This window comes from Martes martes (assembly GCF_963455335.1).
Source record: "Martes martes genome assembly, chromosome: 10".
NCBI classification, from domain to species: domain Eukaryota; kingdom Metazoa; phylum Chordata; class Mammalia; order Carnivora; family Mustelidae; genus Martes; species Martes martes.
Genome location: NC_137898.1, coordinates 99614085 through 99642001, shown reverse-complemented (window position 1 = coordinate 99642001; position 27917 = coordinate 99614085). Strand labels below are relative to the sequence as shown.

At 51.7% G+C, this 27917-nt stretch overlaps 1 protein-coding gene across 1 annotated transcript in view; it reads left to right on the top strand.

Annotated features, from left to right (window-relative positions):
• Positions 1-27917, top strand: part of GRIK4 (glutamate ionotropic receptor kainate type subunit 4) — a 289498-nt gene that overhangs the window by 181537 nt on the left and 80044 nt on the right. The window contains exons 8-10 of the mRNA XM_080817730.1: positions 5111-5263; positions 5954-6058; positions 27795-27902. Of these exons, the coding sequence (XP_080673856.1) occupies positions 5111-5263; positions 5954-6058; positions 27795-27902 (366 nt within the window). The remainder of the gene's footprint in view (positions 1-5110; positions 5264-5953; positions 6059-27794; positions 27903-27917) is intronic.

The following is a 27917-nucleotide window of genomic DNA, read 5'->3' as shown; positions in this document are numbered from 1 at the left end:
ATATTTAGAAGATCAGGGACAGGGGAAGCAGAGACAAAACGAGAGAGGCGTGCGCACAGATGGGGCACGGAAGCCACGGAAAGACAGAGGCGGGTGGGGAAGGGAAGGGCGATGGGATGGGAGACGGGAAGGAGCGGGGACGGAGGGGAGTCTCCACCCGGACTGGAGACATGGACGGAGCGCTGTGTTGGTAGGAGAGCCGCCTTCCCCCGGGTGCAATCCCGAGTGCTTGCCAGAGCTAAACTAGTAAATAATAGCAGAGAGCGAAAGCAAGGAGAGCAGCAGGCTGCTTTGGGATGGCGATCTGCAGCGGGCCAAACTGTCGATGAGGCAGAGATCCCAGGCCCTCCCGTCAGAGGTGTACCTGGCTGAGCAGAGGAGATGGGCATCTGGGGCAGGCTGGGCGGCGGGGTTCAGAGAGGCAGCTGGGGGATCCGGGCGGAAGGCCTGGGAGCCTCACCAGGAGTCTGCGAGACAGGGGTTATATACGGAGGACTCTGAGGAGACCCATCTGGGAGGGATGGTGTTCGGGGCTTAGAAGGTTTCTGCTCGGATGGGCCCAGGCTGAGCCGCAGAGAGGACCCGTGAAGCCCAGGACTCACTGGGGACTGCCACCGTGTCACCTCTCCGAAGTCAGTATGCAGCTGGAGAGGAGACAGGAAACTTGAGGCTGACCCCCTTCCACTCACCCCTGCCCCCAGCATCCCTCTCTGGGCTTCCGTTCCTAGAAGAACCAGAAGATATCACAAAGGTCCCAGAGCACAAGATGCCCAAAGAACACTGCGAATGAGCACGTGCCCCACTCCCAGCAGCCGATCATTTGCTAATAAGAGAACATCAGCCAAGAAAACTGCATCCCCGATGAGTGGGAACAGCAAGCAGGAGGCAGGAAGGAGCCTGGGGCCTGGTGGGAGGGTGTGAGGAATGGCTCGGAGAGCGGCGTCTGCCAGTCTGCAGGGACTGGGGTCTGTCGGGGACCAGCACACAGCCTCCTGAGAAAAAGGGCCTCTAGAGGGGGATGAGGGGGTCCAGGCCTCTCTGAGGGCAACCGTGCCCTGGGAGGAAGGTGGTCCCTGGGGCCTTCGTACTGGTTAAGGTGCATTCAGCTTCCAACAAGGGAAGTCTTGTATTAAACTGCTTTATGCACCAAAAGGAAACATGTGACCTCGTGTCACAGCAAGTTGGGAGGGAAGGCAGACTCTGGACGGATGTTTTTGGAAACCCAGTTTCCTTCTGTCCCTCTGTCCCCTCTGTCAAGCCTGTCCTCAGGCCGGAGCCAGCTGGCTGCCGCAAGCCCAGGTGCCATGTCCTGACATGGTAGTGCCGAGAGGAGGAGGAAGGACTCCCTCTCTTGGAGAGTTCTGAGAAGTGATCCCTCCCCGCTGGTCTCAGTTTGTGTCTCATGGGTCAGAATTGGGCCGCTGGCCCATTCCCGAATCAATGATGGTGATGGTGGAAGGATTCCTGGACCACTCAGGATCCCTTGAGGGCTGGGGCTGGATTGGCCATCCCTGCAGCACGTGGTGAGTGGAGGATACTGGAGAACAATGGACCTCTGCTGGGGAGGCAGAAGGGGAGAATGGGTGCTGGGTAGGCAGTTGATGGTCCCCTCCCACTGCCCCCTCTGTCCTGCCCTGTCCTGTTCTTTTTTTTTTTTTTTTCCCCTTTTAAGATTTTATTTATTTATTTGACAGACAGAGATCACAAGTAGGCAGAGAGGCAGGCAGAGAGAGAGGAAGGGAAGCAGGCTCCCTGCTGAGCAGAGAGCCCGATGCAGGGCTCGATCCCAGGACCGTGGGATCATGACCTGAGCTGAAGGCAGAGGCTTTAACCCACTGAGCCACCCAGGCGTCCCTGCCCTGTCCTGTTCTAACAGCGTTTCTAAGTGGCTCTTTCCTGAGAGGCTAGCGTGAGGACAGACAACCAGTCAGACCAAGGGGCAAGGTGGGTGATGGCCAAACGCAGGACAAGAGAGAGGCCTGCTCACTGTCTTTCCCTGCTCCCAGCTCTGGCCCAAGAGTCTCATGCTCCTGTCTGCTGTTGAGAAGGTCACCACATCGAGAAGACTGCCCATGTTGTCCCTGGAGGCTGGGCATGGGAATAAATCTGACAGCGTAATGACTCACCGCCGGTTTCTCGAGGGGACCGAAGGACAATGTCGTGAACACGAGGGAAACCAGACTGGAGAAAGGGCCCTGGGACTCCAGTCCTGGCCCTTCCTCTGTTCTGCTTGGTGACTTTGGGCAGGAGGTGAATTCTTCGAGTCTTAGTTTCATCACTGATAAAATAAAAGAGTCGGTCTCTTTGATGTCTAGGAGCCTTTCCTGTCTAACAGGCCGAGATTTTGAGACTCTCTGAATGGACAGATTAGTGGGGAGACAAAGGAGAAGGTGGGACAGAAATTAGTTTACCATATCCTTTAAATAGCCAAGCAGAAGGATCTAGGGGCCAATGTCAGTGGCAGTAACCAACGCCCCCCTCCTCGGGTCAATGTTTGTCTAAGCTGGAAGGGGAGAGTCTGTAGCATTGATCATTTCCATATGTCCTTTTGGCAAGGAAATGTGAGAGGTCCATTAATAAAGGAGCCACATGTGCTCGGGGGAAAATGAATTATGTGCAAAGGACAAGGACAGTTGTAGGCTCGCCGAGAAGCATCGAGCGCCTTGCAGGTGAGCCTGGAATCAATGAAGAAGTTGCTGAGCTGCAGAGGGGAAGGCGGTGGGGAGGAGAGAGCAGGAGGTGATGGGTGGGAGGGACTCGAGGGAGGTGGCCAGCACGGCTCAGCCTGACTGCAGAGCTTTCTACTGGTCCCGATCGCTCCGTTTAGTGCCCCTACCTGCTTGGTCTTTAGGCCACAGGGCACTTCAGGGCCAGGGGACAGAAAAGGAGGGGTGAGGGAGCTGAGAGGCCCAGCCCAGGCACAGGGGACACAGGGGCTCCTGCCTGTGTGGATGTTTTGGAGGAGAATGGGAGATGTTGAGGTCTCGGTGCTGCCACGTCGTAGGAGCTGAATAAATGTGGGATGGAGGAAAAGAAGCAGGTGGAAGGAAGAAAAGAAGGAGCCAGAGAGGGATGGAGAGGGGGAGGAGGAGGAAGAAGGACTAGTGGGCCAGGCAGTTTTGGAATGCAAGTGAATGCGGATCAGGGCGGGGTAACTCTCTGGGTTCTTCTTCCTGTAATTGACTTTTAGAAAGATGATCCGAAGTCACACACACACACACACACACACACACACACACACCCGGGAAGTCGCTGTCACAGCACTCCTTGCCCAACAGGCAGCTCATCTGCAGAGGGAATAAGTCACTGTTCCCAGCCTGTTTCCTGCCTTGAGCTCCCTGTTCTTGCGACTCTCTGTAGCCTTCTTTCAGCCGGCACCTGCTTCCCGGGCTGACACCTGCCTGCACCCAGGGGGTCCACAGTTGGCAGAACAGTTACAGACCTGCGAGCCAGGGGGGCTGCCTCTCCTTTACGGGGAGCCATTGTTCTCTCCAGGCTTCCAGCGTGCTCGGGATCGCTCAGCGCATGCGTGAGGGCTGGGATCTAGACTCTGGGTGTAGTCCTCCCGGTTTCGAGCTTTCCCCTGCGTCCCTGTCTCAAGATGCTTACACTCTGTCTTGAGAGCTTGAAAAAAATCCCAGAGATCACCAGATGGTCTCCCTGCCTCCAGCCTTGAAGGGGTCAGATTCCCAGGGCCTGGCCAGGGAGGAGGAGGTTATAAGAAGTGACAGATCCCGACATGACTGCCCCTACAGGGCCTCCCACTCAGGGCTCCTGTACAGTTTGTCCCTATTGTCATTTACACTCAGTACGTTTTTTTTGGTGGGGACTATATGTGAACAGCCGAGTGTCGTTGTCAAGGGCAGGCAGCTTCTGGTTTTCGGCCCCTACCCAAAGCAGCAAACATCAGGTTAATACATGGGGCAGGGCTTTGACTGAGCCTCTGTGGGCAGATTTCACCCAAAACTTAATTCAGTTCTAGAAATATGTCTTGGGGGCCTACCACATGCTGGGTCCCGGTGCTAGATGCTATGTGGGGTGTAGGGATGATGGCCCTACCTGTTCCTGCCTGAAGAGCTTGCAGTTAGACTAGGGAGAAGAAAATTTGAACAAGCTGCCTGGGCTTCTACCCCGGGCTCTGACTCCCTCTGCAGAATCATCCCTGCCTGCATTGCTGGTTTCTTGCTTCTTCCCCTCCCACATGCCCCCCCAAGTGTGTCCCACACTTTGCACCCCTTTGCGTGTCCAGTTCCACCCCTAAAAGCCCTTTTCCCCTTCCCCAACTGCTCCCCCTCCCAGATCCAATGATGTCTCTACCCAAATCCTTCAGTGCTCAGTTCCAACGCTGTGTCCTCCAAGAAACGTTTTCTTGATCACGCAACATGGTCTTCCTCTTTGGGCCCCGCCCCCCGCCCCGACCTTTGTGCGTCCGCTCACTCAGTTTCACGTTACCCTTGTCTGGGTCCTGTCTCCCCGTGCACCCTCTCCTATCCACGGCAGCCTCTTGCAGGAATAGAGTCTTGCTCAGTTTGGGCTTTGCGTTTACCAAGTGATTTGGAAGTACCCATCACAGTGAGTAGTACAAAGCAGTAGACTGATAGTAGAAATATCCAGGGAGATGCCGTATCCTGGGGTCTTCTAGGAGTAGGTGACCTTTGGCCGAGCATCATACAATGGGCAGATCTGAACGTAGTGTCCGGGTTTCTTCCCTCTTCCCGAGATAGGTAGCCGCATCCCCTTCTTGGGGATTTCGGACAGCAATGGGATTTGCTACCTCCCTGGAGCAAAGAGAGAAAAGGATATCCTTGAAAGCACTTGGGGCTCCAAGGGACAGCTGGGTGGTCCAATCCCAGAGAAGCCTTTGCCCCCTGCCTGCCTCGGGCAAACACCTGATCGCTTTGGGGAAGTGGAGCTGTCCCAGAGCCAGGCAGTGGGCCCCGAGCAACAAACAAATGCCCTTATTTCTTCTTTGTTTCTCTTTTCTCTCGTTCCCCCCCCCCCCCCGCTTCTCTTCTTCCTCCTTTCCCTTCCCCACCCCCTTCACACCCATCCCTCCTTCTCTCTGGGCCCCCGGCCGCTGCCCTCCTGCCCGCCATCCGCCCCCTCCCAGCTGTCCTCGGCCCTGCTGTTTGACGCTGTCTACGCCGTGGTCACCGCCGTGCAGGAGCTCAACCGCAGCCAGGAGATCGGCGTGAAGCCTCTGTCCTGCGGCTCGGCCCAGATCTGGCAGCACGGCACCAGCCTCATGAACTACCTGCGTATGGTGAGGGGCCGCTGGGGCCCCGCAGCGGGGGTGGGACGCTCTGCTCGCCGCCCTGCGCCTCCAGGCCTCCTTGGAATATCCCAGCCCCGGATAAAACAACCATCCGCAGTGACACCATTCCCTGCACGGTGGGCCACCGTTGTTCCCCGATCCCTGACGCCCCACTGAGGAGGCATAGTCTGGAGCTGGCTTTCCTGGCCATGTCTCCAGCTGTGTCTCCCCTGGGGGGATGGGCATGGATCTGTAGCCCACGAAGAAGACCTCTCCTGTCAGAGAAGCCTGGTGCAGAGTGGGTTTTGCATTTAGAGTCAGGGGTTTCCTGACTCCCTGCAGACCCAAAGGTGGGTAAGCAGCTGCCCAGAGAGGATAGATTCTGTTAACAGCAAGCACCCTGGGGGAGGAACACAGGAGAACTGGAGTTCAGGCCGCCATCTTGGCACTGTGTTGGTTTATGTGTGGTCATTGGGTGTGGGGCATCCTTCTCCGACTCCAGCCCCAGCCAAGTCTGAATTCGTTCCAGAAACATCGCATTTGTAATCACGAGAACCTGTGGTTGAGAGACAGGCAGGAGAATGGACCTTGATGGTCTGCTTTCTCTCAGGCATCCTTAAATAGCCCGTGTGTGGAATGCTTAGAGCCAAGTGGAACACGGGCCCTATTTGGTGCTGTAACTCACTCTCTCTTGGACAGGTAGAATTGGAAGGTCTCACCGGCCACATTGAATTCAACAGCAAAGGCCAGAGGTCCAACTATGCCTTGAAAATCTTACAGTTCACCAGGAACGGTTTTCGGCAGGTAAGTCTGGCTTCACAGCCATGATGGCCCATCCTTCCTCATTGTTCCCTTCTGCGTCCCCAACCCTCCCATCCCATATCTCCTTGGCACCCAGGATGGCCCCTGCTCTCGGTTATCGCCGGGAGCTACAGGTTGCCTCCTATGCATGGCTCCTGGCATGCGCCGGCCTCCCCCGCTTCCGGCCACCAAATCAGTTAGCGTGGGTCAGGGACTGTGGCTCCAGCAGAATACCAAGAGGGAGGCCATCATGCTCTGTAGGGGAACGGGGGCAAGAGGGTATCACATGAGGAAGAAATTCCCAGGCCATGCCCACCATTTTGAATTATTCTACTCCCTGAGTTTCACCCTAACACTGGAATCAGCATTAGACTCCCGAGAGCGTGCAGGGAAGGAACCAACTGGGTCCCTTTGGCATGGGAGGGGACGGCCAGCTCCCTCCTGCTGGCTCTTTCCTGACCAACCCACGCCTACCCCATGCTGGTCACAGCCCTCCCCTCCTGTCTGCTACCTATCTTCTCCCATCAGCTCCGGCTAGCTCGGTCCTCTGAAGCTCCTTTTCAACCCCCCCCCCACTGCTCCCTCCTTTCTCCACGAGCTCATTCTCCCTCTGTCCGGTTCTCTCACATCAGAGGAGACAGGGATCCGGACAGCCCCTCCAGGTGCCTCCCTGAAGGTCTCCCAACTGCCCCGTCCTCTGGATAATCAACCCCCTATTCTTAAGCTAGCCCTCCTCCAGCCTTAGAAAAACCAGAGAAATCGGAACCGATAAGCTAATTATAGCAGGAACCAGACGCACTGGAGGGCTTCCGGCTGTCAGAGTAGCTGAGCACGGGAATGTGGCCCAGAAGGGGCTACGATCACCTTTCCTCAAGGTTATCCAGAGGATTCTTTGCCCTCCTCCTCCTCCTCTTCCCCTTCCTCTCATCCTCCATCATCATCATCATCACCATCATCATCATCATCACCATCATCATCATCACAGAGCAGCTTGGCTCTTCCTAAGCTCTTACCACCGGCCATAAACCATATTGGTTGTGTCCTATGTGTTTTCTCATTTAACCTTACAGACTAGGTGCTTTCCATTTATTTTCATTTTAGTTGTTTGTCATCTGCGCAGAGAGACAGTTAATCTGGATACCATCTATTTCCTTTTCTTGTCTGGTTCGGTAGCTAGAACGTCAAAATTCAATGTGGATGAGTTGTTTCTGATCTTAGGGGGAACAGCCTGGCCTTCCACCATTAAATGTGCTGCTGGCCCTGGGGGCGTTCCCTTCTCTTTCTAACTTCCTGAGAGTTTTTGCCATGACATGGGGGTTAAATTCTGCCAAGTGCTCTGTTTGGGTCAACAGGTAGAGTCATATTACTTTTCTTCTTTAGCTTGATCATATGGTGGATTATATTAATTGGTTTTCAAATGTTTAACCAGCGTCACACCCCTGGAATAAATCCCACTTGGACAGAGTGTATAATCTGTAGGCATTGTTGGATTTGGTTTGCTAATATTTTGTTGAGGATTTAGCATCTGCATTCTGAGTGGTTACTGGTCTGCCTTGGGCTTGGAGGGTTTTTTACTTAATTTTTTTATTCCTTTCGTCTGCTTTAGGTATCGGGATAATACTGGCTTCACAAAATGAGTTAAGAAGTGTTCCCTTTCTCTTTTGTATTCTGGAATAAGTTGTATACAACTGCTGTTAATTCTTCTCTAAATGTTTGGTGACACACTCCAGGGAAGCCATCTGGGCCTGGAGATTTGTTTTTCGGGAACCTTTAAATTACAAATTCAGTTTCTGAAATGGTTATAGGACTATGCAGGTTATTTGTTCTGTCTTAGTTAGGGTTTGTTCTTTTTAGTCAGTAGTCGGTGATAGGTACTTTTTTTTAATCCCTCTTTTATAAGTGACAAAAGGAATGCTCATGGAGGCGGCTGGACCTGGCCTTGAACAGTTAGCATGGTAGCTGGTTTTGAACCCAAACATCTCTGACTCTGAAGCTCGCGTTCTTAACCGTTATGACAGACAAATCATGCCTCAACGTCACCTTGGTAATTTGTTCAAAACACAGATTTTTAGGCTCCACTGTACAAGGGTCCCATTGGGTAGACCTTGGGTAGGGCCCAGGAACTTATGTGGTCACTGACCGCGCAGGGGGATCCCAACAAAACCCTAGACTATGCTGATGAGGCCTGGCCACACCTACGTTCTGCCACTCTGTCCCCGTGTCTGAGGGGTTCCGGTTCAGCCCTTCCTTCCGGGAGGACAGTAATTATGCTAGGCCACGACGCCACGTTACCTTTCTTGGAAAACAACAAGATAAAAGGAGAGAGTCCAGGGTTAGGTAGATATCCAGAAACGCTGGGCTAGAATATCACCGAATGGTCATCTCATTTCTCTAACCAACCGATGAGCACATGCTCAGTATGAGTACGAGTTCTGGCTTCCCCAACTGAACATTTACGCAGAAGAAGCAAGTCCCTATGAGTGTGGATTTGACCCTAAAGGGTCAGCATGCCTACATTTTTCTATGCAATTTTCCTTAGTAGCTGTAACATTTCTACTCTTTGATCTAGAAATGACAGTGCTTCCTTCTGTCAGGCACTGTGCTGGGCTCAGAAGAAACCAAGCTACAGAGGGCACAGTCCCTGGCCTGAGAGAGCTCACAGTCAGCGGACACAGGAAAATAATAGGTGCAGTTTGGGGTTAGGAAGCTCAGATCATGCCCTCGGGCTCCTAATTCCCTGAACAAACGAAGCCTCCAGCCTGTAGGGAAATTGCCAGGTGGACTTCTGTGAGCCCCAGTATGCTCAGGGGCTGCGAAATGAAGAATGTTCATTCCTGTGTTCAGTAGATACCTGTTGTGCCTACTATGGTCCCGACTTTTATCTAAGCACAGGCTTTAAAGAATGGGCAAAGTGTCTGCTTTCCTGGGGCCTATATTGTAGTATGGGACAAACAAAAGGCAAACACATCCATACATAATACAGTGTCAGTAGTGATCAGTGCTATAGGAAAAATTAGATAAAGGGTAAGGAAATGAAGTGTGTGGGGATAATCATGGGGAAGACGTAGTTAGGAGAACATAACACTCATGCCCAGCCCCAGACGCACTCCACAGAAGTTTCAATCCCAGGCTCTGAACATCTCCCCATCGGACCTCAGGCCTGCGTTCAGAGCGCTGCCCGGAAGGGGCCCCTTTCCAGCCCCCTCCCACCAGGCAACACCTGCAGTGGCAGAGTTGATTGGAGGCTCTGACCCCACCCTCTGCTTGAATGACAGCTGATTAGGCTCCAAGTACCTCTTTCCCTTAACTCTGCTTGTCCAGTAGGCACCACTCAGGCTGGGAAGAAACAGCATCGCCAGCCTCCAGGCCCCAGCTCAGCCCAGCCCAGCCCAGCCCAGGGCAGCCCAGTACAGCCCAGCTCAGCCCAGCTCAGCCCAGCTCAGCTCAGCTCAGCTCAGCTCACCTCAGCCCAGCCCATCAGGGGATTCTGGTCTGCGGCTGCATACATGGTTGTTGTAGGTAGGGTGTCTCCAACCCAGATATGCAGAGGAATGACCCAGGTGCTTGCTGTAATCGTACATTCCCAGAATTCACAGCTGTAAATTCTGAGTCAGTAAAATGGGGTGCCTTGCGTAGGTCTACAAATTCTTGTCTGGCACCCAAAGAGCCAATTACAGTACAGGGGGGCCACAGGCTGTGTTTTGACAAATAGTGCCCTCTGTGCATAGAATTTCCTCTTGACCTCCCCATAACCCACCCCCATCTTTTTGAGCCGAGGAGTCCATCAAAGAGGAAGGCGTTTCTGATCTTCAGCTACCCTAAGGGATGCACATTTTTCTAAGTTTTTATTTTAATACCAGTTAGTTAACATGCAGTGCGATATTAGTTTCAGGTGTACAAATAGTGACTCAGCACGTCCATGTGTCATCTGGGGCTCATCATGACCAATGCCCTCCTTCGTCCCCATCACCTAGTTCACCCCTCCCCCACCCCACCCCTTTCTGGTGACCAGCAGTTTGCTCTCTGTAGTTAAGAGTCTGTTTCTTGGTTTGCCCCCCTTGTCTCTTTTCTCCCCCCTTGGCTTGTTTTGTCTCCTAAATTCCACATATGCCTGAGATCATACGGTACTCGTCTTTCTCTGACTGATTTCACTTAGTGTAATACTCTCTAGATCCATCCATGTCATTGCAAATGGCAAGCTTTCATTCTTTTTTATGGCTGAGTAATATTCTTTATTATCACATCTTCTTTATCCATTCGTCATTGGATGGACACTTGGGCTGCTTCCATAAGCTGGCTATTGCAGATAATGCTGCTATAAACATCGGGGTCCATGTCTCCCTCTGAATTAATGTATTTGTGTCCTTTGGGTAAATACCCAGTAGTGCGATAATTGGATCGTAGGGTAGCTCTATTTTTAACTTTTTAAGGAAGCTTCATACTGTTTTCCAGAGTGGCTGGCACCAGTTTGCATTCCCACCAACTGTGCGTGAGGGTTCCTTTTTCTCCAGGGACACACATTCTTGATTGGATTTATAAAGTGGATTGCGATAATCCCCTTTATTACCCATTTTTCTTCAACAGATCTGGTGACTGTCCTGCTACTTCCCTGTCTCGCTCAGGCTCTGTGAATACCTGTGAATACCGTGCAAGTTGTATCATGGGCACAGACAGAGCTCTGCAGCTCTGGTCCCCAGGTCCCATCTCAATCACCAGCCCAACTTTGCCTCTTGATAGGTGTCCTTCCCCTGATTATTATAGGATGAAGAAATGGTTTGGGGAGTGATAATTACTTGGGCTTCTTTTTCAGGGTGGGAGGAAAGTCAGTAGCTCTGCTTGAATATTCTTCCAATGCCATCCAAGGTGGTGCTGGCTGGGGAAGGGGGAGCGACCGGGAACAGAGGCAATAACATCTCTTGAATACCTGTTGTGAATCAGACACCACATGGGCCCTTGGCACAGATCCTGTCTGACGTGGGGGACCGCCCTTGAAGGTAGATAAACCCCCACATCACACATAAGAAAACCGATGCTCCAGGAAGATAAGGGATTTGACCCAAGTTCGCTATTAGCAAAGACTTTGGGCAGAGCTAAAATTCACCCTCAGGCTTGTCCAACTCCAAAGCCCAGGCTCTTAGACCTCCTGCTCTTGGCTTTTGCTCACTTTCTTGGAATCCCTGAGCTCCCAAATCAAAACACTTTACTCAGGTCTGTTGCTTTGCTTGTCACCTGCCCCCCGTGACCTGCTGGGCTGGGCTTTCTTTAGTAATGGTGTCTTCTCCTTCGGATTTGGTTTTGTTCTTTCTCTTCCTGTCTGGGCGAGTGACTATTAAGAGCTGGTTTTGATTATTTAGAAAGCACCACACAGGGACCCAGTGGGTTGTAATTGGTAAAATGTCTGAACCAAATGCCATATTCCCTGCTGGTGGCTGATTAAGGGATTATTACCATTTTAAAAATAGTCTTTCAGAATTGAAGTTTATTTTTTACCATTAAAAGAATTACTATTTTGGGGTACCTGGGTGGCTCAGTGGGTTAAGCCGCTGCCTTCAGCTCAGGTCATGATCTCAGGGTCCTGGGATCAAGCCCCGCATCGGGCTCTCTGCTCGGCAGGGAGCCTGCTTCCTCCTCTCTCTCTGCCTGCCTCTCTGCCTACTTGTGATCTCTGTCTGTCAAATAAATAAATAAAATCTTAAAAAAAAAAAAAAGAATTACTATTTTAATTCTGTTTGGAGAGGGTTTTCCATCTTGGAATTCTGTGGAGCTCCCATTGGAGACTGTTTTGGGGGAAATGTTCCCTAGAGTGTCCCATAAGTGGTATTTCTGAAGCTGGACCGTCTCCCAGTTGCTTATTTATGGGCCTAGAGGTCAAGGGTATTGCTTCAGGGTTCCCCAAGGCCATCTTCTTGTTCCGCCCACATTCTCCCTTTTCGTTCCCCAGAAGATGTCCTGGATCGCGCTGGAATAGTATAATCTCCCTTCTTCATTCGGGATAAATCAGATCTGGAAGAGACAAGGGGAACAAAGAAAGAAGCAGAGCATGAGAGGGCCCTTCATTTCCTTCATTTAACTTAGTCTAAAGATTAGAGATTCTGAGCAGCCCCCAAGTGACTTTCTTAGGGCTGTAGTAGGATGAGCACACCTTTCATCTGAGGATCGGAAAGGGCTTAACAGGCTCTAATTAAGCCTTTGGGAGAAGGAGGGCTGAGGCATGGGGGCCTGACATCCCTTGCTAAAGACGCAGATCTCACTTTTCCTATTGGATCCCTGTGCGTCACAATGGGGATACCTGTTTTCTTCCCCTGTGAAGGTGGTAAGTCCTCAACGTTTGGCCTTGTTAAACCCAAGGATTAATGAAACTAGATTTGCATGGTACTCTCTTCTGCTTTCCTGTGGCTAGGTAGAACGTTGGCTCTGCTGACATAATGAGATAATAGGTCTTCTCCATGATGCCCCATGCAGAGCGGTGTACATAGATATTTAAAATTTCTCCTCTTGTATCAGCCATACATAAGGTCTACTCTCTCCATCTTGCAGGCAAAGAAACTGAGGCAGAGAGAGATAAAGTAATGTGTCACATCCACACAGCTAGTAAGTTCCAGGCTTGCCTGAGTCCAGGCCAGGCTATCTTCAAAGTCCATGGTCTTTCAACTCTGCATCTGGGCCCCAGGACACGTTGGGGGAGACCTCCGAGGCCTCTAGTCTAATCTTCCATCCCAGTGCAAGAATGTTTTCCATAATGTCCCTGAGAGAAGCGGCCACCCAGCCTCTCCTTGAGCCTTCCCCGGGCTGGGGAGTTCACTACCTATGAAAGGACGTATTCCCAGATCTTCCAGGCAAAGGGTCAAAATCTGCCTCCGAATTCTGCCTTCTGAGGCAGCCGGAATGGCCCACTTTGTGTTCTTTTTACCAACTCTTCAAATATTTGAAAATAGTTTGATTTTTCTTCATTTATTCACTTCTTCCTGAAATTTTGCATAACACTGTTGGAGTACCTTCTCTGTGTCCAGGGCGGGGAATGCAAGATACATGAGTCATGGTCCCTTCAAGAGCTCATAATCTTTGGGGAAAGGCAAAAATTGTTGTCAACAATTACCCTAGTGAGCCTCTGATATCTTTCCTTCCGCCAACAGCAGCCCATAGCTGTTCCCAATATAATATGGCCCCCAAACCTCACACCTCTGATGCTTTTGGGTTTGTTTAGGTCTCCATTGAAACATGAAGCCCAAATTGAGGACCACACTCCAGATGGGGTGAGATGGGATAGGGCTGAGAGCACTGGCTCACAAACGCTAAATTTCCATTCACCACATTAGCTTGCGTACTGGAATTAGCCTTCGAATCTTTGATTCATTCAGAACTCTGGACGTTGGGGTCAATTACTTGTTCTACTTGCACCCTTGCCCCCAAAATATGCAAGGTTATTCTCACGTGAACTTTTCACAGAAACCATCCCTGAGCCACCCCTCCCTTAGACCACTTGTGTACTTAAGTCTGTTCCCATGGAGATGGAGAGATATGCAGATCCGGCCAAGAGTGGGCGAGGAAAAAGCCTTGAGAACTGATGGCCATGTTTCGTTTTCCAAAGCTGATATAAACTCAGCTTTTCAAGGGGCTGGTTCTCTGGAACGACTTGAGTGTAGTTCTAACGAGGCAGGGGGATGAGCCAGATGGCTTTTGTGAGACACCCTCGCCAACCAAGAACTCAGGGGTCCCATGTCCTCTAGAAGGTTCAGGGAATCCAGCTCCAACTTCCTGAGTTCCTGCGGGTCCCACCAGTTGCTGGGAGGACAGCCTGCCTCTCTCGAATTTCCTCTCCTGCCGCCTTCCTCGACAAGCCCCACACACAGGCACGCCGGCCCCCCATGCGGGGAAGTCTGGGATCGGGCAGTGTTTGTGGTGGTAGAACTCGCTTTGGCAGCACCCCCGAGCCGTGTGAAGGCAGCCAGCTACATTTCTTGCCATAGCTCTCTGCGGCCGGGGACACCAGCAAACAAATTCTGTTGCTTTGATGGCGATCTTAACAGAACTGTTGGTAGGATCCCCTCCTGTCCCCACTTCCAGACCCTTTTCCCCACTTCAAAAGCAAACAAACATAGAACAACAGAAAACTCTAGAAAGACCCTGTCACATGAGAGTCTGCGCTGCCATTGCCTGCTGGTGGCATTGGGGGAGCAGTGAAGAGGGGGTCTCCCCTCCGTGGAGAGGCTCTGCCCGGCATCTGTGCCCTTCGGCCCAGCCCCTCCCATCATGAGCCTCTGTGACAGCGCTGGTCCCATGTGCTAACGAGAACAGCCATTAAGGCTCAGGCAGGTTCCCGAGTGGAGCGGGGAACGCTGCTCTGAGAGTGTCCTGATTGCTACTGTCTAATACATTTTCAATTTGAGGAAGGAGTTTACCATAAATATGCAGATCCTTTGAAGCTGCCTTTGCGGAGCCTGGCTCGGAGCGCCGGAGCGGGGGTTTGATTGCTGGAAATCAGCAGCCTCGAGTGCCAGCTCACTGGCTGGGGGACAGAGCTGACAAGAGTGGGTCGGCTGGGGAGGCTGCTCAGCGGGCCATTCCCCATGAGCCAGCGAACTAGCGAGCACTTTGCCTTTGATGAGGAAATTCTGGGATGGCAAGCAGTTCTCCGGGAGAGGACGGGGGCTGCTTTGAAGGTTACTCAGAAGTCATTTGCGTCTTCCTTTTAATTAAGGAGCCGGGAGAAGGGGAATTGGTCTGAGGTTTGAAATAGCTGATGTCTCCTCAAATGTCATAGATTCTTAGAGCTGGAGGAGCCCTGAAGGGTCAACGGGTCCAGGTCTCCCTCCGGAGAACGCGGATGGGCGTGTGTCACTCCAGGACGTAAGACCCTCGTGGCCCCGTTTGCTCCCAGAGTGAAATGGCAGCTCCCCAGTGAGGCCATCACACACCGGGCCCTGCTTACCTTCAAGCCTCCTCCGGTGCCGTGGGGCTTGGACACTCTGCCTCTGCTGTGGGTTTTCTCACCCTCATCCTTTAGAGCAAAGCCAGCCTCGCCCTGCCAAGAGTGAGGCTCAGCCCAGGCCTGCGGAAAGCAATGCACCAGCAAACAAGGGACTGGGGTATGTGCAGAGCTGGACGCCGGGGCCTGGGGAGTGTGCGGGGAGCACCCCGGACCTGCGACTCCAGCCCTGAGGAGCTCACATCCAGCAGGGATGCCGGAGCCCTGGGGACCTAGGCGTTTGTTGTGAGAGCTCTCTAAAAGCTACCTTTCCCCAGTTTGTTCAAAGAGAGGGTTCCTTTGACAAGCCTCTGTGTTGGCAACTGAAATTTGAAGCTGTGAAGTGGGAGGCACCCCGAATCACCACGCACATCTTTCCCTTCCCCCAGGGCAGTACCGTCTGTAAGGGAATTAACATTCTCTTCCATCCTTCCTCCCAGGAGGGCATCTGGCTTTCCTGGCCACCCCCCCAGATGACAGGCAGATGAGCTGGCTTTGGATGGGTGTGACCTGAAGGACCCTCTCTCCTCCTGTCTCCCCGGCCCGCGTGCATCTGGTTCATTCTCCCAAAGCACTGGCACTTCCTGCTTATCAGCTTTGATGGGAAATTCACCGACTGCAGAAGCTTATTCACACATCAGCCGGCAAACAAATTAGAGCTACTTAAATTTTCCAAACGGGGGGGCTGCTTTTGGGCAGAGGAGCGGGGTTGCAAAGCGCTGCACTTTAAATATATTTCTTGTAATATGCCCCATCACGCATCCTGCCGGAGCCCAGCCTGGGGAAGTTTGCCAGTGCAGAGTGACTCTTCTCCGCGCCTCTTCAGCCAGCTCATGCCTGGGAGAGCTGGAAGAGGCCGAGCTGCTAATTTGGTCTCATGAAGCAGCCCACGTCATCAGCTCTGCTGAGAGGTGGGCACGCCAGCGACCAGAGGTGTGGGCAATTGAGGGCAGGCAGGCCGGCTATGGGGGGAGCCCAGGGAGGTGAGGGGGAGCCATGCACAGAGACCCTAGCATTCTATTCCTCTGTGTCCCCTCTCCCCCCAGTAAAATAGGGCTGATGGTCTTAATGACACCGGCTTTATGGACTTTATAAAATGATCGTGAGCACAAAACGAAAGGCCGCTTGTAGATGTGCTTGGAGGATTCTGCCGTACTGTGCAGAATTGAGTCCTGTCCTCTCTCTCCTGGAGAGGTCTGTGTGTATATTTCTCTGTCTTCGTATGCAGTGTTCCTGGAGTCTTGCTTGTAGCCTGATTCAGGGCGGAAACAAGGACAAAGCAGGGCTGAGCCATGTGTGTATGCGTCACCCCTGCTCCGAGTCCAGAGCGCTGCGGGAATGCCACAAAGGCCAGCCCGCGCTTTGGGGAACTCAGTTCTGCCACTCAGCCCCTCCCTGCTGCAGGAGGGCTCCCCGTGGCCTTCCCTTCCCCTACTTCTCTCCTTCTCCATCCCAGCCTCTGTCCTCCGTCTGGTCCTTCATGTGGCAGCTTCACACACACCACTTGGCTCTGGGTGGGACGAAGATAAGCCCAGAAGTCACGGCTTCCTTCCTGGGAGAATTGATAGAACTTTCTAGGGCCTACCTGATGTAGCACTGCCCCGACGAGAGCTGCCGATGCCCCCAAACTAGAAACTCCCCCATCCAGAGTCCTGGGAGGCCCAGCCACACACAACCTCCCTGCGGCCCCGCATCCCGGTGGGGGCAGCGATGGGCCGTTAGTTATCATGCCTTCCCTGTGAGCTTAGCATCCAACGGACTCTTGAAAGACAGGGAGCAGCCAGCCTCCTTCAGGCCCAGACACTTCATTAGAACCATTAGTTCAATTGGCATCTGCCGCTCAGAGCTCAAAGTTGTGTGTTATTAGTACAACCGCTTTCCCAAGACACTTCTCCACCTGGCGAGTTTAACAAATGAAGCCAGGAGCTCTCCATGCCCCGACCGTGGCGTGTTCATTGGCAGTAATTTCCTTGGAAGATGAAAAATCTGAGGCATGCCTGAGCGCTCTGATGAATTCTCTCCTCAGCAGCTAATTTGAAATCCCTACTAGCTTCTGGGAGGCGGGAGAGGGATGTGCAGCTGGGTTTTCCTGTTTCCAGGCTTTCCTGTGCACTTGGCCCGTGCCAGTGTGAGCCGGACCGACGTTGGTCCTCCCCCCACCCAACCCCCCGAGAGGCTCGGAAGAGAGTCCGTGAGATTGTTGATCACACCAGTGAGAGGGAGGGAGTGATGTAAATAAAGGAAATTATTCAACTTACAAAGTACCTCTGTCCAAAAAGAGAAGCAGAAACACAAAAAGGAAACGTCGTCCGGGCCCCCTCGCTGCCCTGTGTCAGGAGACTGCCCTTCTGAAGCCGCGAGCTGGTGGGAGAGCCTGGGAAGTCCCCCGAGCGTGTCTCTGGAGGGCGGCGTTTTCAGTCCAAGCTGCCTGCTACACGCTGAGCTCCGCTCCTGCCCTGGACAGTATTTATCTGTCGCCAGAGTCCCTGAAAATAGCCCCTGTGGGTCTGTTCTCCTTGGCAGCCAGAGCGGTAAGGGCCAGGCCAAATGCCACTTGCTATCCCGGAGGTCGGGGATTCGGGATGGAGGTCTGGGCCCATCTCCGCACGAGCCAAACACTGGAGCACACGCACAGTGCAGCTGTCTCCTCATTATTGGCGGATTCCATTTTTGCAAACCTGCCCACCCCCTAGAATCTACCTGTGTCCCAGAACCAGTACTCGGGGCGCTTCTCCAGACAGAGAAGAGTGGAAACTGAGGCAGCAATAGGCACGTTCCCGGCTGAGGCAGAATGGGCAGGATCTGCTTCTACTTTCGGTCCTCGTACTGTAAACCCATGTCCTTTTTGCGGTCTACTTGCTGCCACGCCTTTCACACTGGTGGGTTTGTTCCTGGTGCCGGTGCTGTTTCAGATGACCGCCCTGCCCCCCCACCAGCGGAGTGCTGAAGTGATAGGTAGCAGACAGAAGCACCAGAAAGCCATGGTGTGCCTTCCGGACAAAATGCAGGTGTTCCAGAAGCATGGTGCAGGTGTGAATTGTTCAGTACGAGTGAATCGACAGTATGTGTGACGTACAGTGTCAGTAAGCAGAAACACACATAAGACGAGGTTGTGTGTTGACCGGTTGAGGAAAATGCAACAGAGGCTCCTAGGAACTGAACCCTGCTTCTCCCCTAGGAGCAGTGGCTTGGCATCCTCTAATTTAGTAATTGCTGCAAATAATGACAATCCACTATGATGAGATTCAGCCAGGAGAGACCAGGAATGAGCTCACTAAGAGTTGTTGAACTTGTCCTTTGGTGGTCTTTTCTCTCTGCATTCACTACCCTGAACTCCTACTTTCTTGTTTTCTTATAATGTCTGAGGGCCTCCTCTGTTCCTTGATGCCCTGGCCTTCCTCGTGGTTTCCCTGGTATAGAAGTAGAAGCTAGATCCTACAATCTTGGGGCCAAAAGGAGTAATAAAGGTCCTCTAGACCAGTACTCTAATCAGATGTTTGGATTCTTGCAAGTGTGTTCTCATGAAGTAGAGTCTGTGCTTGAATACCTCCCGTGTCAGGGAACTCACTACCTATAGAAAGTAGAAAGCTCTCATTGTTAGAAAGATTTGCTATCCAATGGACAGAATTCTTTTGTCCTTTTTTCTGCTTTCTGGGTCCACACATCTATTCTATCCTTTCCATTGTCTGCCTTTCCTTTTTCCTTATATAGTACGATTTCAGTCTCCTCACCTTCCTGGTCAATTCCTTAGAGTACGCTCATTCGTCTATGCTTTGCTTAAAGAGCAGTGGCTGGAACAACTTGCAGGATTTCAGGTGTGGTCTGAGTAGCAGAGTACTGTCTTCCCTCACATCAGACCAGCCATTCCTTTGTCAGTGGTGTCCACAGTGGAGAAGTGTTAATACCGCCGATTAATTTTCACGTTAACCAAACACAGTGTCTTAGCTCCAAGACCAGGCTCTACTAGAGGGATGCCAGGCATCAGCCACGGGGCACAGGGAGAGCTATTTCATGGCAGGAGGGAGAGGGCCCTTCCTCACACCCCCTTTTTGGTGGCCACCTTCGTGCCCATGCAGCTGAGCTTCTGGTCACCTCTCCAAGGCCTCTGTGTTGTCCCTCTCAGGACTGTCCCTCCCCGCCTTTGCCCCCAAGGCACTTTGGAAAACTATACCACATCATAAATATAGCTGTCATTTTTAGGAATTCAGGTTAGAGCTGGATAGGACTAGACTCTATCCTTCCTTTATAGGAGAGGTAGGGCTAAAAGGAAGTGACTTGCCAGACGGAATTTCATAACATAATTAGGCAGATATTTACTGGGCACCCATGACACGTTATAGGCCAGCCATTGTCCTGGGAGCTGGAGCTACATAGGGGATTTTATTAATGCAATCACCAACTGTTTCCTAAGCACTGATTCCCTGCTAGGCATTAGGGATGTGATAGGGAGCAAGACAGAGCCTCATCATTCATGGAGTGTACCGTGTAGAGGGGAAGACAGACTGGAAACAAATAATAATTGAAATAATTGTATGATTACAAGTGCGATGCATGCTGCTCTCTCCCTCCCCCTCTGACCCTCCCACTTATGATCTGTCTCTCTCTCAAATAAATAAATACATAACTTCTTCTAGGTAGGGAAGTCAGAATCAAAGACAGGGAAAAGTGTGGACTCTCAGATAGGAACCTTGTAGCAAATAACAATGGATGAGAAGTAACAATTCAGATGTTTACTAAATGTTTAATGACATATCCATAGCCTGGAAGAATTAGAATCTCGGGTACAGTGGAGTCCAGTGCCCCTGCCTGGGTTTGAATCTGCATTAACCTACCCTTCCCAAGCCTCAGTTTTCAAGTCTGTAAAATGGGGATGGTAGCAGTACCTCCTTAGTAGTGTCATTGGGAAGATTAAATAAGATGACGAATGTAAAGCATTTAATCTAGTATCTGGCCCACGGAAGGTATTCAAAAGTATTAGCTTGTATAATTTTCTTAGTCTTTGAGTTATACGTGATGAGGACTTGGAGTTTATGGTGGCTAAAAATGTGTTTATTGAGCATCAGCTTTGTTACAGGAGCTCTGTTGGGGGCTGATGACAGTGAACAGGCAAGGTGTCCACATCCCTGCGCCAGGCACTTTCATACTTTGGGAACAAGACTTCCACATGGGTTTTGCAACCCAGGACACTTGGACACCTGCCTATATGTAACTGAAACCAGAGCTTACGAAACATGGCAGCCCCTGCCGTGGGCAGTACTCTCTGATCTAGTCTGGATTTAGATTTCTTTTTAAGATGCAGGTCTTGACCCACTAAATTGATTTCAGAAACCGCTAATGGGGAGCAGCCATGCTCGAACAAAACACCGCCTTAGACCAACTGAGTTGTGGCTTAATAAGCACAGGTAGACATTCCTTTGATGCGAAGTCTTCCCAGTTTTCTCAGGGCTTGTTTCTGATCTCTTGCCTTTGGTATTTACTGTGGTTATCATTTGATCCTGAATTTTCACAGCATTCTGCATGTAAGCATATATGTTGTGTTAAAAGCATATTTTGGCTTAGAGAACGAGGTCTTTGGTCAATATCAGCAATGCCCTTTGTTCCCCAGATCACCCCCTCAGGCCCTCCCCAGTGTCCTTCCTTGTGACCCAGTCTCCCATGCAAACTAAGCTTTTATGATTGGAGATACCGGATTTAAATTCTATAAAGGTTTAATTCCTTCATGCTTGGGGTATTGGTGGTAGAGGTTTAGTTTAGTAGGTCAGTTTTGAACCGACCTTCCAGCCAGGTACAGCCCTGTGCTATAGAGACTCTGAAACTGTAACTCGGTCTCCGTTAATTCCGGGGGTGTCTAGTCATGGTGTCTCACATCTGCCTGTCGTTGGTCCTGCCTGTAGGTCAAAATCAGTTCTGTGCACTCGAGGAGACCCTCATGTGCTATTGTGTGCATCCTTCCTCTTGAGAATTTCAACTTCGAACCCTGAACCTGAGGTCAAGAAAATGAGTCTTTGGTTATGGTTTATCTAACTTTGGATGGTCCCAGAGAATAAGGATCTGGAATAAAACAAAAAAAGAGCTTGCATTGGGATAGGACTTTAAATTTGTGTCACATCTGGGATTGTCTCAGATTACCCCATAGGTGGTAAAATTGAGTTCCCAAGCCACATGGCAAGGGCAGGATGGAACTTGATGTCAAATCTCCTGGCTTCTGGTCAGCTACGTGGCCACCAGACAGACAGTAGTATATTACCTTCCATTCCCGTGGCTGCTTTTGGCTCATCAAAAGCCATTTTAACATTATCTTGGTTGACGGTCAGCTGCAGTGCTGTGCTATGGACAATGGGTTCGTTTGTTTCCATTTTATGGATGAGAAAGATTCAGAGAGGTTATGTGACTTGCCCGAGATCACACAGCTTATGCACGGCAGAATAGGAAAGAAGATGTGGGTCTTCTGGGGCATCCCCCAACCCTCCATCCCCTTGTGTCCAGCAACCTCCCTGCACCTTGGCCTCGATTTTGTGGTGTCTTGTAGGAGACTCCCTTCAGGGCTGTACTGTCCAAAGCACACGTTCATAGTCATCAAAGAGGTATGTGCAAAGGCCCAGATCCTAACGTCAAGAGAGCCTGCACCCGCCCCAACTTGACAAGACAGTACAGAGGTAAATAGAACGTGGCTGCAAATCCCAGTTTAACCTTCTGTTCGCTAGAATCCACAGCAAGCTGCCTGACGTCTCTGCGTCTCAGTTCCTTTGATTCTTTCATTAATTCGTTGAGTCTTTCAATAATAACTTGTATCAAGTACCTATATTAAGCATTATTACTGTTGTCGGAAGTGTCTACATCTCTCAGGTGGGAAAAATAATAGGGTTGTTATGCAGAATCAGGGAAATTTATGTGAGCAGACCGGTGGCGGAGTGCCCAGCATGCAGAGGTGATCGATGAGTATTTGCAAGCTCTGACTGTGGAGCAGAAGGGCCTGCCTGGCCTTGGAGTGATGTCAGCTTCTCTAGAAGCTAGAACCCGGCTGCGCTGAGTGCAAAGAACAATCCTTCCACTGTACGTAAGATATTAAATGTTACAGAGCGCATACCCACAGATACAGGCAAGGATGGGAGGAAATCCCCCGGGGCGTTAAAAACGAATCCCTTTTTACCTACTTGGGAGAGAACAAATAGGTAAAATGACAGCCCCGAGTGATTCCAGGCAGGGAGGGAGAGGGCTGTGGGGGAGGGGCACATGTGGCTGCTCCAGGCAGGACCTGACCTCCCGAGGGGACAGCAGAGGGCTCTCCCTCGGAGGCATAGCAAGAAAGACAATCAGTGAGCCATGATCTCGTTGCTGAGCACATAATTAGAGCCTGAGACATATGTTCGGAAAGAGAAGAGAAGATAGTTTGGGGAGAAGTTTGACTTTGGGAGAAAAAGGAAAGAAAGGCCACTTGGAAGCAGTGACTTTTGAACTGCAGCCTGAAGGACTCACATCTGTGACCTAGATCAGGGTTTGGAAAACTTCTCTGAAGGTCCAGATGGTAAATAGTTAGACTTCGCAATTCTACCCTCGTCTATGAACGCAGTCACCGATAGGAAGTGAGTGAACGGATGTAGCTTGCATGCTAATAAAACTTTATTTCCTGAAACAGGCCAGGATGCCAGGTTTCGCCTGTAGTCTGTGGTTTTGCAAGCCCTGAATGGCAGAATGAGGCCTGGGGGTCAGGGTGGGTAGGCAGCACAGAACATTCCGGAGGGGGAATGGCATGCGCACAGACCCTGGCAAGAAGGGACATGTTGCACTTGAACATGTCAGCGGGACTGGCGCCCAGACAAAGCTGGAGAAGATAGTGTGAGATGAGCCTGGGCAGTGGGCAGAGGCCCGCCGTGCAGGGCCTGGTAGGTTGTGGGAAGGCCCTCTGTCCTTAAACCAAAATGGGAAGAATTGCAGGGTGTTAAGCCTGGGTTAGAGGAATCGTATTTGAGATCGTGTCAAGACCGCTGCCCGCTGCCGGGTGGAAACCAGAACAAAGGGCCAGAGTGTCCCCTCATCCAGAGGGAGCTCAGTAAGGCCAGGGAAGGGGGAGACTTGGGGAGGTTTGCTGACTTGCTCAGGGCCCCTGGGCCTCACAGTCACAGTGTAGATGTTAATGTGGCTCTCCACGCCCCACGTGACACGCTACCAACTCTTTCGGGAAGCAGCAGGGGACCCCTGGGGTCATGGCCCCGGACAAGCATTTCCCATGGCATATTGCCGAGGGAGTGACCACCTTGCTTACACCGATCTGGGGTTACACACAGACTAAATGCAGGTCTCGGACACTCCTTCAGCTGTTTGGCAGTGGCCTTTCCAAAGGACTGCGGGTAGTCTGTATCGATGCCCCAGAATCCATTCCCCGGAGCCCCGACATCCCATCCTGCCTTATCTGGGTTCTCCTTACAGCAGTTCATTCGAGCTCCCTCCCTTGGTTGCTTGCCCAGGGGTTAAACACAGCTATCCTGACAGCGGTACCGAGCGGCAGTTCACAAGGAGAAAAGACACTCTGAGAAGTAGACAAATTAACTTATCAAAGCACAGAAATGAAGGCAAGTGGCCATCCCCATTTCAGTGACACAGACCAGCATTTATCACAGCACAGGGTAGTAACTGCCTTCGCAACAATGACACTGAATGAAGGTCAGGACTCTCACTCTATTAAAGAAGACAGTGGAATGTGTAATTCTGTTCGAAAGAATTTTTGGGAATAGTGCTTTCAAATAAATAATTAAAGTCTCCAAAATTTTACTGCTTAAGGAGCAAGATTATTATTAATTCATATGGACACAAATTAACATAAATCCTGCATCCTTTAGAAATGTTGGATGAAGGATTCTTTCTGGGCACACACAAACACAGCCCGTATCATTTATTTACAGAAATGTTCACATTTCACGAAACTCTCCGATCACGAGATGCTTTTCCCAGGAGCATCAGAATCAGTTGTGAAAAGAGGTACACATTCTTTTTAAATATTATGATCTTCAGGAAGTGGCACATTGGCCTTGTCTTGAATCCTGTGTTTTTCCACTTACCAGCTCGGTGACTTGGGTTGGTAAAGCCCGTGATAGGGCATGGAAGAGATCCCATCTTCTGTCTCAGACCATGGCATTAAAAATTAAATTAACAAATGCTTGCCTAGTGCTCACACACGTAACATGTCCTTTAGTCTCATTAAGGAGTCTGTGAGGTAATAATCACTATTTTCTGCCCCATTTTATAGATGGAGGAAACTGAGGTTCAGGGGGATCGAGTAACTTACCTAAGGTCACACAGCTCCTCAGCAGAACAGCCATGTTAAACTCGAGTCTCCCCACTCTGGGGCCACTGCATTCATGGTGCAGACGGTGCAGACTCAAGGGCGAGGAGAGGCTGGAATCCAGCATGCCCAGCTGTGCACCTGCGTGGCCACACCAGCCCAGGGTGGGGGGTGCATTTTTCTTACCTGCATTAAGGTGTCGTCAAGGCTATCAGTGTCATCCAAGTCCATGGACATGGTGCAGAGGCAGGACAAGTGGGAGAGACAGAAAGTACAGGGCGGGGGGGCCATGGGAAGACATCATTTGAACATAATCAGGCCGGCGTGTATGAGCACAAAGAGGATGACCAAACAGCTGTTCCTGCAGGAAGTTTGGGGGACAGGTGTCAGCAGTGTGGAGCGAGGGAATCTGGCTGGAGGCAGAGCCACAGATTGTCAGCGAGGAGAGCTGTGTCTCCTGCCCACCCCTGGCATGTGTGTGGCGTGGAAGGGGCCCAGTGGGTGGGACAATTAGCCTGTACCCCAGGATGCCTGGCTCTGTCTCTCCCTTTCCCTCCCACCGCCTTTCTGTAATTAGATTGCTCTAGGTAATAGCTGCCAGGCTGCTTTGTTGCATCTGATGAGTTTATTAATTTCTTGGGGACTAATGGGAGGGTGGGTGGGAGAATCATTTCCTGACTGGAGCTTAGGGGCTAATTAGTCTGTTTGCTGTGTCCCCAGAGGTGGGGTGGGGTGGAGTGGGGTGCATTGCTCAGGCTGTCAGATCTGGCTCCGGGTAAATAATTTCTATCTCTGGCTTTTTTGGGAACCTCTCTGATGGCTTGGGTAAGATTGAGGAGTCTGGGGCTGGGGGCTGGTTAGTAAAGATCAGGTCCTCCAGGAAGAGCAGAGGTGGGGAAGTGAAGGTGGGAGGAGCTGGCCCTCTTGGTGTGAGGTGTGCATTTAGGTGACAGATAAGACTCTGAGAAATTCAGTCCTTGTCCCATGCATCTAAATGCCGACATCCAGCCCAATTGTTGTTTATGTCCTTCTGTCTAAATCTGGCCCTTCCCACCCGAAGAGACCACTGGGAGCCAATTCTAGCCATTTTCAAGGCAGGGAAATGAGCCTTCGAGAGGAGTCATCTCACTTGACATTGGCAGTGGAGTGTCAAAACCCAGGACAGAAAAGCGGTGCAGGGTTCTTGCTGGATGGCTGACGTTCCTTTCTCTGGTTCGCCAGGCCTGCTTTCATGGAGCCCATGTCGGCATTGCCACCCAGGAGATGGCAGCAGACAGGAAAGTCTTGTTTTAGGGGTCCGACCTCCACGTTCAAGCCCACACACCACCAGCAGGCGGGCAACCTCAGGCAAGCCGCTGAATGTCTCTGAGCCTTGGTTTCTTCATAAATCAAAAAGTCAGCGCTCCCCACAAAGTTGGGGGGAGAGTTCAAAGATGATAGAACACATCTAGCACGACAGGTGTTTCGTCACTACTGCTCCCCTTCCACTCTGTGCTAGAAAATCATCCTCCCCACCCACTTCCCCTGCAGAAGGAGGCAGGTGGGGGGCTCCAGCAGCAAGCGGATGAGGCCGGTCCCTTCCAGAAGCCGTAGGGGCTCCAGAGAGCTAGAGGGGGCTCACTTGTCTTCTGCCCACACTCCACCAGCAGCAGCAATCTGCTGATATGAAATGTTGGCTTCCCTGCTTCCAAGTACCAGCGCCCAAGCAAGATGCTGGGGCGTGAGCACACACCGGCCAGCCCCACACAGGCTCGTGGAAAAGACAGGCGAATGAAAATGCGCTGTAGGACATTGGAAGAGCCAGACAGGACGGCCGTGAAGGCTTGCTTGGGAAGACGCGTCTGGGGCTGAAGCTTGGGCTTCTCGGCTGATGGGGGAGGCGACCCTAGGACAAGGTAGCAGAACTCTTATCTCAGCCATCAGTTGGTTTATCTGTCAAATGGGGTCTCCCGTGTGGATAGCATGAGACTCTGCTTGTAAACGAGAAATGAATGAGTGTATGTCCAGGACCCATCTGCCCTTGCAGTGCTGAAGGCTGCCCGCTCCTCTCCACGTGGCACCCTCAGAGGGGCTTGGAGGGCAATTTGGGGTCATCTCCCCTCTGGCAGGTGAAAGGCTCACGTATGAGACCATCAGTCCTCGCTTGGCCCTCCCCTCTTCAAGCTGCCGACCGTGATGGCAGAGAGAGGGTTACTGACTCCCCCAGACCCGCCACTCTCCGACCCTACTGAGTGGGGGTTGGGGCCAGGGGTGAGATATGTCTTCATTGTTGTTCTGTTTTCCAAAAGAGGAACGTGGAGCCCAGCTCTGGTGAACAGAGCCCCATGCCATCCACGGAGCTCGGGAGGGTTTTCCAGGAAAGCTGCTGCTGGTGCCTGGAGGTGCCTGGCAGAGCTGGACGTGTGCATTTCACTGGGTTTCCAGCCAGCTGTCAGCCATGTCTCCTGGATGCCCACCTCCAACCTGAGCCACAGAAGGGATTTGCCAGGGGCTCCCGCTAGTAGAAATATATTGATATCACATACATACACACACACATACACACACACATGTATTTATAGAAGGGGTTCCACTGAGAAAACAAACCATCTAAACACCCAATGAGGTTGAGTTTAGGTATAGGCGACATTCTAGAATGGAGACCTGAGTCAGTTGGGCGTTTTTCCCGCTTGAAGGAAAGGCAGCAGGGAAGAGGAAAGAAAACAGTGTCAAATATATTCTCACAAGGACCCAGTGACGTTTCTGGGATTATTCCCATTTCATAGATGGGCAGGCATGCTCAGAGAGGGTCGGTCAGTGTTCGGAGGTTACACGTTGGCCATCCAGGCTCCTGGGGCCGGGCTGAGAAACCTAGCGTCGAGCTGGTACAGCCAGGATCTCGGCTGGCTCTGAGGAGAAGGCGGGCAAAAATTACCACCCCCACGGACAGATGGGGAAACCACGATTCAGAGAGATTTAAGTAACCTGCCTAGGTTCTCACAACTAGTGAGAGAGTCAGCCGGGACGATAACCCGGGTCGTCCCTCTTCCGGTTCATTCACCCACTGAGCCCCTCCAGCAACATTCACTGAAGGGACGAGTGTCTGCCGGTTCTGTCCACTCTACCGCTCTGGTTCTTATGTAGGGAATCAGAATTACGGGCAGTAGGCTGAAACAGAAGAACTTTGTGGCTTATTCCTGACTTAAGATAATGCGGTTCCCCATGTTTCGTTCCCTTCCGTGTGAACGAATGTCTCGGAACCTTCCTTTTCCAGCCCCCCCATCTTCTCAGATCCCCTCAACCCTATGGAACAGTAACCCTGCCTTCGTCCAGCCCCTGTCCATACTCCAGTTCCCTGCCTCCTTCTATGGCTTCCATGTGGCCTGGCCCGAGGGAGGGGACTGGCCTCTCGGCTCCTTCCAACCCTGGAGGCCCGCACACGACCTCAGCAGCCCTGCTCTGCAGCCGCCTCCTAACCCCATCCCTTCCCAGCCCTCTCTCCTGTGTCTTCTCAGATCGGCCAGTGGCACGTGGAGGACGGGCTCAGCATGGACAGCCGCCTCTACGCCTCCAACATCTCCGACAGCCTCTTCAACACCACCCTGGTTGTCACCACCATCCTGGTAAGCGGGGTGGTC